At 35.4% G+C, this 14,055-nt stretch overlaps 2 protein-coding genes across 5 annotated transcripts; one reads left to right on the top strand and one right to left on the bottom strand.

The window, feature by feature from the left end:
* Nucleotides 1-819: 819 nt before the first annotated feature.
* Nucleotides 820-3,729, bottom strand: LOC113665005 (large ribosomal subunit protein uL11). Its single transcript, XM_027180655.2, has 5 exons — nt 3,581-3,729; nt 3,421-3,494; nt 2,949-3,129; nt 1,410-1,606; nt 820-880 (listed from the first exon to the last, which is right to left on the bottom strand). The coding sequence occupies exons 1-5, from the start codon at nt 3,615-3,617 to the stop codon at nt 872-874; spliced, it is 498 nt and encodes a 165-aa protein (XP_027036456.1). The 5' UTR covers nt 3,618-3,729; the 3' UTR covers nt 820-871.
* A 66-nt stretch (nt 3,730-3,795) lies between these two features.
* Nucleotides 3,796-13,302, top strand: LOC113664982 (epsilon-sarcoglycan). Of its 4 annotated transcripts, none has more exons than XM_027180632.2 (12): nt 3,796-4,026; nt 4,111-4,196; nt 4,762-4,875; nt 5,995-6,137; nt 6,587-6,659; nt 7,391-7,586; nt 8,043-8,175; nt 8,372-8,589; nt 9,355-9,381; nt 9,908-10,045; nt 10,339-10,502; nt 12,865-13,302. In XM_027180632.2, the coding sequence occupies exons 2-11, from the start codon at nt 4,166-4,168 to the stop codon at nt 10,490-10,492; spliced, it is 1,227 nt and encodes a 408-aa protein (XP_027036433.2). In that variant the 5' UTR covers nt 3,796-4,026; nt 4,111-4,165; the 3' UTR covers nt 10,493-10,502; nt 12,865-13,302. The 4 variants fall into 4 exon arrangements, with proteins under 4 accessions (XP_027036433.2, XP_027036432.2, XP_089057494.1 ...); XM_027180631.2 differs by having other exon boundaries at nt 3,812-4,026; nt 10,339-10,484; XM_089201368.1 differs by having other exon boundaries at nt 3,828-3,891; nt 4,067-4,196; nt 10,339-10,484.
* Nucleotides 13,303-14,055: the final 753 nt, after the last annotated feature.

The following is a 14,055-nucleotide window of genomic DNA, read 5'->3' as shown; positions in this document are numbered from 1 at the left end:
TATCTGCATGGATAATTCTCAGAAATTAATCATATTTTCATCAGTTGAAAGACTAGGTGAGGATAGCAATTGTTAGGTACAATTTCCTTCAGAGTTTAAGTTACAGCAAATAGTTTGCTCTCTGCAAATGTGATGGGCTTGGTGGATTCTCATGCTTGGACTTGAATGGTGCACAAATTCTGACAATCGCAGGGAAGGTGAAGGGTCAGAGAAAAGAAAATTTGTGAAGTTAAACATTTTCTGATTTGTTTTCACCAAAAAGTCAATGGTCAGTTACAGGTTAAGGTACCAATCACACTTCCTCAAAATCGATGGCAATTCTTGGACCCTGAATTGCAAACACCAGTTCAACCTCTGTCAGTGAAATCACTTTCAGCTGAATTTAGTACCCACGTAATTTCTTTTACTAGTGGATAAAAAGTTCATTCAAGTCTTAGAAAACCTGGAAAGTCATGAATAAAGACTAGAGGACTAGGAATTCCTGGAAATCCTAACTCAAGCAATTAAGTTTCAAGAATTTATGTGGAAAGAAATTCATGTAAACCATAAGGAGAGTTGATTTTGAAAAATTGGGAATGAAAGGGTGCAAGGCAAAATTTGGAGTCGTGGAAAAATCCATCTGAGTCCTGAAGGAGTCCATGAAATTTGTTTCTGAAAAAGGGTACAAACCTTGCGAATAGAAAAACAATGTATTCACCAAACGCACCTGAGGAACAGAGCCTCCTTAAGAAATGACCCCTTGATACCTAGTGCCCTCCCTGGTTTTAAGAGATAAGACATCAGTGTATGAAATGATAAGGACAGTAAACAACAACTTGGTTGATGGTTTGAATATTTTATTTCTTTTTTATTCTTTATTGAGAACCAAGGTTTATTCCTCCTAAAAAAAAAAAAAAGAAAAGAGAATGTACTGTTAGTTTGAAAATATTCCTTGAAATTTCATGATGATAAGGGTGGTGTTTAGACAATGACATTACTTCATTAGCTCCTAACTGCACCTGTATTCAATCAACATAAGGTTGTCAACCAATTAAACTTGGTTATAAAGACCTACTACCAAGTATGCTTTAACCAAGTTCAAGTTTACATCCAATTTGGCCCGTGTAATACAATTAAAGACCTTAGGAATTGCATTCAAGTCTAAATTTATAGTTTGATGGCATCCTAACTGAGCTACAGGCAAGTACATGTTTGCTGGTACAAATTACCTGTGAACTGATTGAAAATAGAATTTGACCATCATTTATTAGCTGCAACTGACTTTGGATATTAACATGAATCAACCAGAAAGAAAACTGCAAGTCAGCAGAGACAAGGACGTGCATTGACATCCTGATATGGCTCTGAAAATGGAAATTCATGCTAAAAACAATTAAAATATAATTGATTAAGAGCAGCTTAATACCTACCGGAATTTCTATTTCATTGTCATTGATCTTGTCAATGATATCATGAGGAGGCTGTCCATCTACTGTGCAGCCAACTGATTGACATGTTCCCAGGATCTCCTTGACAGTACCTGACAGTAAACGAGCCATTGATCGCGGCCTCATGGTTTTGGCAATCTCAATAATTTGATCCAAGGTCAAATTACCATTGTGTTTGACTGTTCAATAAAAAAATTCAGTTGGATATCAGAACACAATGTTTTAGTGCCAAGTTCTTTATCAGAACCAAAAAAAGATTGTCATAAAGGGTTATGGAAACTTCACATAATGTTAAGATAAACTCAGCTGAACAAGCATTCCAGCCAGGCAAAACTCAAACATAATTCTTAAACCAATATCCTGAGGTTGTTTTTGGACTAAGACCAAATTCTGAAAAAGTGTCGAGGAATGCTTAGCCTGCAATGGTATGGCATTGCATCTAGGCAGGGAGAAATTAAACCATATTTCAACCTCACAAAAACTTACTTAGTTACATGTATGCTCAAGCCACTCAGTTTGAGTACATGGTTCCCTTTTCTTGTTAATGATCATTAATCAATAGAATAGTTTGGTATTTACAGATGAAATCAACACTGACTTCCATAAAAGACCAAGACAGAATTGCTCCTCACAACATCAGTAGAAAATCAATCAAATAAGTGATGAGAATGATGGGGATTATTAGTTGATCTGATACCGAATTCTCCCAATGAACATCCTAACAATTGTATGGCAGATGGTAAGGAGAAGTGCTAACAAGATCATGGGAGTAAACAGGTTAGAGCCAAATCAGCATCTCACCCTGAGTTTTGCCAATCTTACTCCTACTGCAGAAACAAAAGTCAGTGTATCACTCCAGGCAATCTCAACTTGAACAATTTGGCAAATTCCCACAGAATTCAGAATTAGAACAAGCCTGTACTTGTTGTTGGTCTTAGTTGTTTGAGTGGTCCAAATTACCAATTTAAGCAATAGACTGCACCCTATATTGAATGTCCTAGCATACATGTAATAACCCACAGAGATGTTAGAAGAAAACTTATTTTATAACCAATGAGCTGAATGCTAGTTCATCAACATAGAGTGACTAAGGCTAAGGATTCAACATATAATAAATGAAAGTTTGCTAACCAATCAGAGCGCATCATATGACATCATTTAATTCAGTATTTTAAAGAATTCCATGCAATTTTAGTAAATTATGCTGGTTACCACATGAATGGGAGAATACTGTTCTTCGTATAAATGGATAACCTTTTACACCCTAACACCAGTAACCATATTCTCTACACTCTTCTCTGTACACTTCCTTTGATACTGACAAGGGGAAAGCATTTAGTAATCAAAGCTTCTTGGGTTTGCAATCATTTTTTAATATTCTCATGATATTGATAGATGATTTAGCATTACAATTGTGAGGAGAACTTAGATGCTGATCACTCTTAGGGTTTAAAGGGTTAAACTAAAGGATGGTATCAATCACCCATTACACCACTGAGAACACAGAAGTAGATTACTAACTATTTTTGACTTTCTTGCGATCCCTTTGTGGTTCTTTCAGAGCTCTGATGATGAGTGATGATGCACTTGGTACAACTGACACCTTGGCCTGCCTGTTCTGGATTGTCAACTGGACAGTGATACGTAACCCTTTCCAGTCCCCTGTTGCCTTGGCGATGTCATCTCCAACTTTTTTGGGTGACTGAAAGTTGAATAACAAATGATGCAGTTACAATAAATAGTATAATGTTTACATGTGAGGTATAATTATCTATTTTTATTAAAATGTTCTGTTGACTAATGAACCTTGGTTTGCATTCCTGAGGCTTAATCAGGTTTAAGTAAGGATGTACGTTATTGATCAATTCAGGAATTTTACACATGTGCTACCTGCAAGAAGATTCGTCCTCACAAGTCTACTACTACCACAAATAAACGAGAAAAAAATTCATCAGAACCAGGTAAAATAAAACAAAAATATTGTATTTCTCACCAAACCAAGAGGACCGATCTTAGGTGCTAGAGCAGATGTGGCACCAACCTCTCCACCGGTTGCTCTGAGGTAGACTAACAAAAAAAGAAACTTTTATAACACGACACCAAGAGAAACTCAAGTCGAAATTGTAGGATTTAATTCCATGTGGTTTACTTACTGATTTTGATCTCATTAGGATCGAACTTAGGAGGCATTTTTCTAACGGATGGAGGTGTGATTTAGGTTTGATGGCTGTGTGGATGAGTTTTTTTCAAACCCGACCAATTTCTCGATTAGACTGAGTGTTGCACAGCCACTACGAAAGAGGAAGGAGAGAGGGGGTACATCCGGGATATCCAGAGTGACGCTCACAGAGAGGCCTGGGGCTTTGTTATTCTGGTCAGCGGTTATTCCCTTAAGGCGTCGTTGTTCTCAACACAACGCATTCCAAAACAGCTTGAAGGGGGCTGGGAGCGTGCAGATTTTCGTGTAAGTGATATTTCCAACTCGTTAGAGCTTTAAGTAAAGAACCTGTTGTTTATATTTTCCACTCTTGGTGGCACTTACGGTCATTGAAACCATCTGGAGCAAACGGTATCGTCAAAAGACACTACGGAAGCCACGGTAAGCGATTTCACACAGTGGTCTTATTCAAATCATTCAGAATGATGCCTCCTACACTCGACTTGCTTCGTTGAATACTTGCAGGAAGGGCGTTCATTGAACATTTTTGGATTGTTTAAGAAACCGCTCACAGTGGAACATGATAAATCTTAAACAAGCTGGTTGGATTGGTAAGAAACTTACTTTAAACCTCAGAGTATAAAAGTTCACATTGCTCTTGTAGCTATACGTTTAGTGTGAAATTCTTCATTAGAACACAAAAATTTATTATTTAAGAAAAAGCATAACTTTCTTACTGATAAAACTTTCTCTAAATTCGAACCTGTTCTCGTTTTTATCTTCATTTCTTACCTAGAGTTCTTTCCCAACTTTGATCTCTCTAAGTATACTGTCAATAGTGGTCACATTTTAGCTACATAAATGTAAGACCTAGTTAATGTACACTCGTACAATTAATTTTGTCTTGAATACAAAATCTTTTTTGAATGGATCGTACAGAAATATACTTACTTATACTTGATCACAATTAATATGAGAAATGTGGATAAATTTTATTCATTTTAAGTTGTATTTTCATGAGCAAGTTCTCCAAAAAAAGTCTCGTGGCAAAACGTGAAAATTTTTAGACTTAAGATCACCTCATATAACTTCACAGTATCCATAATCCTTCACAAAGTGATATCCTTCATTAAGGATATTGCATTCACACATGCTCATCTAATATCTTTTTTACAGGTGTTCTGTTGATGTGCATGCAATTATGTGTAGCAGTCAATATCACTGTTGATGCTACGGTTGGAATATTTCTTCAAAAAGAACTTCTTTTCCAAGGTTTTAGTTCAAGTCCTTGTAAGTGTTCACAATTTCATGGTAGAATGATGGTAATATTTTTTTTCAGGTCTGAGGAAAAGTAAGATTATTGTCACAAAATCGATGTGATGTATTTAACTTTAGTAAGCTATACTTGTGTGTTGCTTGAGATAAAAAGTAGAGCTTTTTGTTGATTACTACAAAATGCAATTATTATCCATCTTGACTCTATTATTAATAATTTTGTTCACATTTATGTACAAAAGAGTTTGCAAGCTCAGTCCTTCAAACTATAATTTAGCTTTGGTTCAATGTTTTGGGTTGACTAAGGAATAGTGTCAGTCTAGTGAAAACCCTTAAATACTCTGTGCTTGAGAGGGGAACTCTTGGACAGTTGCCCTTGGTGTTTTTTTCACAGGGCAATGAGCACTCTACAGAAATGGTCCATTTTGTCCAATTACAAAATTATTGATATAGTTTTCCTTAGAATTTTTCACACTTTCCATTATGTGATGTCACTTCAATTGACAGCTCTCTTATTGTGTTGAATCACTTGATTTTACACTGATTATTTTTTTATATAATATTATATATAGAGTATCACCCTGTTAATTGGCAGTGTTGGTCTCAGTATTGCTGCTGTATGACTTCTATTCTGGTATAACCAGAAAAGAGGCGCTATGAGAAATGTTGACTCAACCAAACACTTTGTCACTGTGGTCTTGGCTGAAACTAGGATTTCCATTTCAAAGTCTAGCACATAAATTATTTAATTATCAAGTTTTCAAACAAGTTCACAGAATAGAACAATGATGCTTTTTCATAAAGAAACCCTAAACTGTCCACTAAAAAAACAACTGATATTGTGTAAGGACTCCTAACAAAAATGAGAAAATTACCAAGTTGTTCGTTATACAGTGGATAACAGTAAATCCTCCTGTTGCTGTATTGAATTTTCTGACTAAATTTTGACAACTTGAACTATTCTTTAATCAGACATGGAGAATACTCTCTCATAACATGATACTGTTTTTCTGTTTCTACAGTTCTTCAGGAGTCAACCCTGAATGACATTGATTTATTGTTTGAACATCTTCTTTCAATTAAAGTAATACTCATAGTTAGATGAACTGATTGATGATCATCTTTTACTTCCAGCTGATCCTGTAAAGTTTATAGCTTCCAAATCAGGATCTCCTGACCTTCCCACTTGGTTACGCCTTGAACAGCGTGAGCCTTCAGACAGAGCATTTATTTATGGTACTCCTGGGCGTGATGTGTCCATTCAAGTTGTTTTGGAGGTAAGACAATTTCAGTAGTCAGAGTGAAAAAGAATGTGTGGTGTTTTTATTGTCAAGATTGAGTTTGTTAGATTACCTTTTACTCTAACAAGCCCCTCTTTCCAAAGAGCCCCTGGTCACCCAACACGTGCCCTGTAACACACCCCTTACTGTCCCCTCTCTCCACTCATAAGTTAATGTGCTCCTCTCTCTCAGGAATTTCTTGCCTGGAGGTCTTGAAAATGTGTAAGTTATTCTGGGGAGTGGAGTTGGAGAGTTTGGCTCTGAGCATTAAATTTATGGGACTTTGATTTTAAATTTTCTTCCTATAACTAGGGTCATTGTTCCATTGAAAATTTATAATTATATTATTGTTATTTGCACTAATAATTGTTGGTGACCTGCAAGGGTGATCATTACGTAGTTCATATGTTAACACTGATATTTATTTTTTACCACTTTTCCTTAAGGTTACTGCATGGAATAAAACAGACTACACAACTAAAAGACAAGATGTTGTTATTAACATTGATAAATCAAAAGGTTTGCACTATTTATGCCACTTTCAAATTAAAATTTACTTAATGACTAAGTGTAGAACAATTAGAAAGTGATGGTCTTGGAACCTTAATTTGTGACTTTTCAAATCTTCACTTCAAGTTGTTTGAGATGGTAACTAGAATCAAGATAGTATTGTGTATTGAACACATATTTAAGTTTAACTTCTTGACTTGATTTGTTTTCAGTCTATTAGATAAAAAATGCCAATTTTTAATTGTTTTGGGGTATTGAATTTGTCATGTTGATTTTGGAGTTGTACCTCAAAGGAAAAACTTGATCTGTGAAGAGATTGAGAGTCACTTAAAATTGTACTTTCTATCATAAAAAGAAAAGGGGGTGCCATGTTACTCTAAGAAATTCTTTAAAATCCAACAACCATGAAGCTGAAAGATGTTATTCAGTGAGTAACACAAGCATACTCAGTAAGAAATAGGACTGAGTGCTCCTAATAGATGTCAGACTGATGACCTTTGGATTAGTAGTTTGGATGCTCTACCATTTAGCTATAGGAGATTTGTGGCACGCTAGGCAGTTTGACTAGGTCTATGGGGACAAACTACCTGCATACTGCTAAGATAGGAATGAAGCTCTTTGAGTAAAAAACTTAACCTACATATCAAGAAACAAATTCTCGCAACCCTAAATGATTTAAATACAGAGCCTTTCTTAACACTCAAAGGCTAATCATTCTAATCTATGAATTTAAATTACAGATATTCCACGTTACCAGGCAGAGTTTCTTGTAAAAAACAGAAGTATTGATGAATTCCTGGAGAGAAAGGAAAGTGTAAACTTTGTGGAAAAGGTGAAGCAGATTTGGCAGCCACAACCTGGTGGAGTGAAAGTTACAGCTGTGGAGTCAAAACTGGACAGAAAAGGCAGGGTGCCAATTCCACCACAGAAAGAGGGGTAGGACTTTTAGGAAATGGCCATCCAAAAATAAAATATTTAGGAGTCTTCATTTGGGAATATAAAAAAAGGAGCAAGAGAATAGCCTGAAGGTACAGGAGAATACTCTTTGTATCTGAATGAAAAATAGTGCCATGGATCAAAATTTAGCCTGAAATTTTGTGTAATGGAGAGAGAATTCTCTGACTTATTCAGTTTTTTCTCGATAAATCTGGATAAAATTTGAATGCCACTGCTATGAGCATCATATAAATTGAAAAATTAGATAACCTGGTTCTATTCTACCAAATGAAAATAGTGTTTGTTAGATTTAGAGAATAAACATGGAAAGAATTCAGATTTTTTTGTTATGGAGAAATAAAATGATGTGAGACCAAAATGAAATTTTTGTGTCCTATTCAATTTTTAATCAGAATATCCACTCACAGAAAAAAAAAAAAACTGTCTCATTTGCAGAGTCTATATCACAGTTGGGGGTGCATCAACTTATGAAGTGCTCAAACAAGAACACAGAGGCTGTGCAGGGTTACGGAATTCATCCAACAGCAAGTTCCCACCCTTTGAAATTGACTGGTGTGAATTTAAATTGGTGAGGTTTGATACTTTTTTTGATCAAAATTTATTGTTTAGTAAAAGATTTCCATTCTATTCACATGCTCTAGAACACTGAAAATGATAAGAAACTTCAAGTGAGAAATTCCCTAGTGCAAAACTGAGATTTTCTTTTAATTGAAGGCTTGTGAGAAAATGTTTCAAAACACTCCTACAATTGTATTTCCTTACAGATGGATAAGGATGACACAGCTGTTGTTGTCAGTAATACCACCACAACAGAGGTCAGCGGAGAAGGATTTGATGAATCAACATATGTGGCACCTGTAATTGACTCTTCCATCAGGGACTTTGGAAGTGATTTTCTCCTTATACTGATCTTGCCGCTTGCTGTTGTTGTTATCATAGCAATCATTCTAGCCATCATCATGTTTTGCTTTCGTGAAGGAAGGTGAGCTTAAGTCTGGGTAGCCACATTGATTTTCTGTTACTTGACTGTATTAGAGTCTTTCCTTATCATTTTTCATGAGAAAAAACCTTTGTTGTTGTATCCAAGTAGTTTAATCCGTTTCCAAAACCATTACATCTCCAAAGGGTTAATATTCAATAACCTTTACAGCCGAAAAAAAAAAAGTAAAAAAAAACACATGTGGAACATCCTGATAACCAAAAAAAAGTTTTTGTATTTTGTTCATGTTAAAAACTCAGTGTCCTATTCAGGAAACAATAATTAAAGTAATGTTCTGCAGTGGTAAAATAAGTGATCACAGCAGAAAGTCAGCACAGAGAAAAATGCCACCAGGAGTGAATGAGAACTCAAAGTAAAAACACGCAAACTGGTTAAAGCTAAGGAAAAGGCTCTTAGTGACCAAGTTGCAAGGGGTTTTAGTTTTGAACCTGATTTGTTGAGAAGGAGGCTGAAGTCTACTGGACCAATCACAGAGCAAAGGGAAGCAAACCAATTTAATACAATCCTGAATTTACTTTCAGTACTCAGTACAAGACTGCTCTATTATCTTGGATGATTTTGTAAACTTTAGTTCGATACAATTCACAATACCTCAAGTGTTGTTCATTTTTCACCTAGAGGAAAATTTTCATTCACCTACATGTGGTACAGCCCATTGTTTGCTATTCACAAGCAAATGTTTATTAAATGGTAAATTTTAAATTGCCACTTTGTTAGCTACATTTCATTTTCATCATTGTCTTTTAGGCCAAAGAGGGATTCTGAAACTCCAAGGTTTGTAATTTTGACCAATTAAGGTGTTGCTGTGTCATTATCAAATGTACATTAAAATATAAGTTATAAATGAAAGCTATAAAACAGTATACCATGAAAAATAATCAAGCAATGTCACCTTATAAGCAGATGATTTTAGATTACAGTACAGTTGTATCCATCTTTGCCTCTCATTCCTTTTTCCATCTGGTTTAAGTGATACCTTACTCAATATTTAACACAACCATGTACAGCTTGAATTGTGATTTGTCACATTAAAATTTTGGTGACAATGCCATCCATAGATATGAGAAAAATTACTCATCTGACAATGTTCTGTCTCAGTACGATTATGACACATTTTCATTTCCTCTGTTTCTCCATCCTTGGTAGTCTGTTTTTACTTATTATAAATTGTTAAGCTATGAAACATATGCATTGCAGCATCCACTCACAATCCAGATCAGACATTCTTTAAAAGTGTGTTAGAAATGACTCAGGGCTAAGGGTAATTTTTACAATAATTTTAAAATGTGTTTATTTGCAGACCACAGCTGTCTCATCATGACTCCATTCTGAGAGCAACTTTCCGTTTGAGACAGTTGTCCCATCAAAATGGTGATGCTGTACATGACAGTTCAGATCGTGTTCCACAGCCCAAGGAGACATCCACACCTTACAAGCAGTAAGTGAAGCTTTAATTTGTTGGTTATTATGAATCAGAATAACACCATTGCTTTTTGGTCCATCAGAATTATTAACTTTACTTTAGGAGAGGTCTGGAATTGCAGGTCAACGTCTGTAAAGTTTAAGGCTGTTATCATGTATGCTACATTGTTTAGTCAGATTACAGGTGTAAACATGCCCAGGATTATGGAATAATTTCACACATCTTAACCTGTCCTTTGTAAGTTAAGTATTCAGTTCCACTTAAAACTTATTGGCAACTCTGTAAGGCTCTCCATGTTTCCTCTTCAGGAAACCCCCTCCAGGTCAGCGTGAATATGAACCAGAACCAGAACCACCCATGGGAGCACCTCCTCCTTACCGCCTTCCACCACAGCCAGGTGTTAGTGTGTCAGCACCTAATGGGAACAACCAATATTACCCAGGCTCTGCTCAAGGTGACTGAAGGTGGCTTTGTGAGTAAGATTTTTGATTTGATAAGTCTGAGAACAGAGAGAGGAGTGGAAAACAGGTTGGACAGCCCAGTTCCTGCAGGAAGAGCAAATTCTGATTACAGCTAAGAAAATTGTTTTTAATAGCAAATTTGTCAGTTGTAAGGTGTAAACCGGTGCTTTTTTTTATAAGACATTTCTACCTAAGTGATAAATTTAAAATAGGCTGAAATCACATGATCTGCTGAAATATGAAACTTTCACTTACATTCTATGAATATTCCTGAGTTTTTAGTTGTGATAAACAGAATAATTTAATCAAGTTTCGCAAAAATTCATTTCAGAAAATCCTTCTGACTTATCATAATTTCATTTAGTGTGTATTGTAGGACAGTGAATCACTGTCAGAATAATTTTCCAGACATGGGACTTGCATGAGTTAATCTTCACTCACATGTTGTTGGAATTTTTTTAAATGGATGTCATACATTTGAACCTTATTTGAGTTGATTATTCACCAACAGAAAGTGTTCTATTTATTGTTTCAACTCCTGTGTATGAAATCACCTTGTAATTGGAAATTACTTAATGATTTATAATTGAATTTTAACCTGAATCCATCCACAATCATGTTTTCAACTTGGTCAGAGAATACATCCATGTTAGACTAAGAGCTACCTTGTGTTGTTGAGTTCATCTTATGCTATAGTATAGTTTTTATTTCCTCTCATTCACCCCAGTTTTCTAATGAGTAATTTTCTGGTAAAGTACTTGAAAAAAGAAACAATGATAAGGAGATTGAATAAAGAATAAACCCATAGAAAATTGGGCACTAAGTTCTTGATCTCAGGCCATTTTATTGGACTGGTTTTAAGCAAAACCTCTACATTTTCAAGAAGCCAGAGAGAATGATGATGTCCTCTCTAGGCTAAAGTTATTTAATGTCTCCAGGAAAAAAATTTTAACTTGTCTTATGTATACCATGTCCAAAATAGGAATCATTTTTCTAGTTTTTTTCCTTGTCTTATGGCAAAGTAGTTTGAATCAGTTCTAACATAATTGTTGATCACAAAGTTCACTTCAAGTTATCATTGTTTTTCGTTCATGGTGTTCTCCTGTTTTCCACTCTCATTGCTCAGGCCAATGCATAACACAACACAGTTCATCTACATTAACTACTACAATTTAACAACCAGAACTAACACTTTTGTTCTTAATCCTTTACATCCTAACAACAGTATCAATAGACTCCATACTCTCCTCTATATAGAACCTATCAATCGGTATTTTACTCTCCTGGCAAGGAGAGTTCATTTATCAGTCAATTGAAAGCTTCTTAAGTTGGCAAACATTTTTGTTATTATTCTCATGATCTTAATGAAAGATTCAGTGGTATTACTAAGAGGAGGATGCACATGCTGGTCATTCTTTGGGTTTAAAGGGTTAACTAATAATAATTAGTTGTCCACAATTATCAATTGTCACTCATTTGCCATACATCAGAACCTGACAGTGATGAATTATACGGTGCAGTTTACATTGATTGTCTTCCTTCCGTCTCCATTAAGTTTGGTGTATACACTTGATTGCAGAAAAAGTTGACATCCTTGATACTTTTATCATGGGCAGTGAGGCCTAATGCACCAATCAATTTAAGATTTCAACATCCTCTTCCTCCCCCCTCAGCAACCCATGGGCACTTGACTGTTATTGGTGCCTGAGGATGAGAAGAATTTGAACCTTGCCTGCTACAGTGGGTGACTGGTAGTGTCAACTCTTTTCAGTAGATCCAGCACTTAGATGGGGCATTTGAAGGCAGTTTTTGCCATGGGGGGCAGAGTGTTAATAAACCAATCTTCAAAAGTTCAAACACCTACCCTCAAATATCCCCTGCCCCTTGGCAGGTGGATGTTGAAGCATCAAATTCTTGTTGGATGAATATCAGAAAGACAATTTTATGATAACCGCAACGCTTGCACTCAGTGAATGATAGAAACTGTCTAAGCATTTTGGAAATGAAAGAACTTTCAAAAAGAATTTTTTCACTCTAAATAAGGACTAAAATGAATCACTGATTCAGTAAATATACATAAACTGCCCATATAGTCTATGGGTTTCATAATTTGTGGTTCAAGCTCTTTAGGTGTTAAGGCCTTTGCAATCAAGTGTCTACATTCTAATTGTTATTCTAAGAAAAAATAATGGATTTTAAGCCCAGCAACACACTAAACATGTCTATTCTCCAAACTAGATATCAAATTAAAAGCTGTCCATGTATAAAAATTCATTTTATGTCCAACATGTTTCAGTTTTATCCATAGGGTTATTTATTTGTTATTTTTGTTGCAATATTTGGTAATTAATTATTTATTATCTTCATTTTCAGATGTGTCGAGGCATGAGAGGCCACCTCCATTTATGAGCAGTGGAAATGTACACTGATCATGAAACCTTTTTGAGAAAAATTCATTTGGTTAATTAATGGCTCAAACTTTGTTAATATTGTGTATTTGTTAGCTTTTTTATACCTTTTGTAATGATGGAAATTTTGAGGTAAATTCAGAGTAAACATTTAAAAGACTTGGAAAAGCACAGTGACTGAAGATGGGTTGATGGATGTTTAATGGACTGTAGTGTAATGTTGCCATGGTAAAGTTGGTGTCTTGGTTTTTTTAATATGTCAGTCTGTCTTGTTTTCAGGGTGATGTAGTTCATCTCTTCTGTATGAAGTAACTTTGCTAACCTGAAAGTGTTTATTTGATATGAAACAAGGGTATCTTGTTAGTTTGGTGTGTTAGTTTATAATAAACAGCTTATGTTTGTATCTTCTGGGGTCTCTATTTCTTTTCTTCAGGTAATGCCAAGTGGCTCATCCTTCCAGACCTTATTCTAATCTCTGTGGCTTAAAGGGACTAGAAGTATTGCTATCCATTAACACTTTGAAATACCTTGATAGGTAGAAAGTCTCATGCATATGGAACAATTTGATATATAATATGTGGGAAAATCATGCAAAGTTAAATGACATTGATTCAAAACGTTCTCAAGTCATTCCATTCATGGTCATAATAATTTGCATCCTCAAGTAACAGACTTCATGCAAGCTTGTGGCTTTGTCTTTTTTTTCCCTTCAAAGAATTTTTTTCATCTCCCCAATTTAAAGTGGATACCAATAATTTGTACAGCAAATTTATGCCATAAAAAATGTGGGTCACTGTGCTCTTGTAAGAAAGGCCATCATACCTGTTGATTGAAAACCAGTACCATGTTCTCAGAATGTGCACCTGTGTCTTAGCCTGATTACATTATTACTATGCGCAGGACAAGATGTGCAGTGCAATACTGAGGAATCACCTTTCAGTCCAAACACTTTCTAAAGACTTAAATCTGAATATATTGTAAAATATTGTAAAAGCCAGTGTTTCCAAGTTCATCTTATTTCAAGAGCAGTTTCTCAAACCCTTTTTTGGGTTGACAATTTATTTGGTTTTGTGTTGATTGTAGGCCTTACCATAGAAATAAATTTTAATTAATTGTGACAAACTAGTTTGTCACAATCAGGATGACAGCTCAGGCA

This window comes from Pocillopora damicornis, chromosome 3 (assembly GCF_964200805.1).
Source record: "Pocillopora damicornis chromosome 3, jaPocDami1.2, whole genome shotgun sequence".
Lineage (NCBI taxonomy): Eukaryota > Metazoa > Cnidaria > Anthozoa > Scleractinia > Pocilloporidae > Pocillopora > Pocillopora damicornis.
Note: the sequence above shows the minus strand (reverse complement) of the source record. Positions and strands in the feature narration are given on the sequence as shown.

What these genes read in the sequence shown, in the direction of transcription:
- LOC113665005 (XM_027180655.2), bottom strand. Translation starts at nt 3,617, where the DNA reads ATGCCTCCTAAGTTCGATCCTAATGAGATCAAAATCA. An exon ending in TCCTAATGAGATCAAAATCA is followed by an intron (nt 3,495 to 3,580) that starts GTAAGTAAACCA and finishes TTTTTTTGTTAG; the next exon opens with TCTACCTCAGAGCAACCGGT. An exon ending in TCGCAAGAAAGTCAAAAATA is followed by an intron (nt 1,607 to 2,948) that starts GTTAGTAATCTA and finishes TTTATTGAACAG; the next exon opens with TCAAACACAATGGTAATTTG.
- LOC113664982 (XM_027180631.2), top strand. Translation starts at nt 4,166, where the DNA reads ATGATAAATCTTAAACAAGCTGGTTGGATTG. An exon ending in AGGGATTCTGAAACTCCAAG is followed by an intron (nt 9,382 to 9,907) that starts GTTTGTAATTTT and finishes GTTTATTTGCAG; the next exon opens with ACCACAGCTGTCTCATCATG. An exon ending in ACATCCACACCTTACAAGCA is followed by an intron (nt 10,046 to 10,338) that starts GTAAGTGAAGCT and finishes TTTCCTCTTCAG; the next exon opens with GAAACCCCCTCCAGGTCAGC.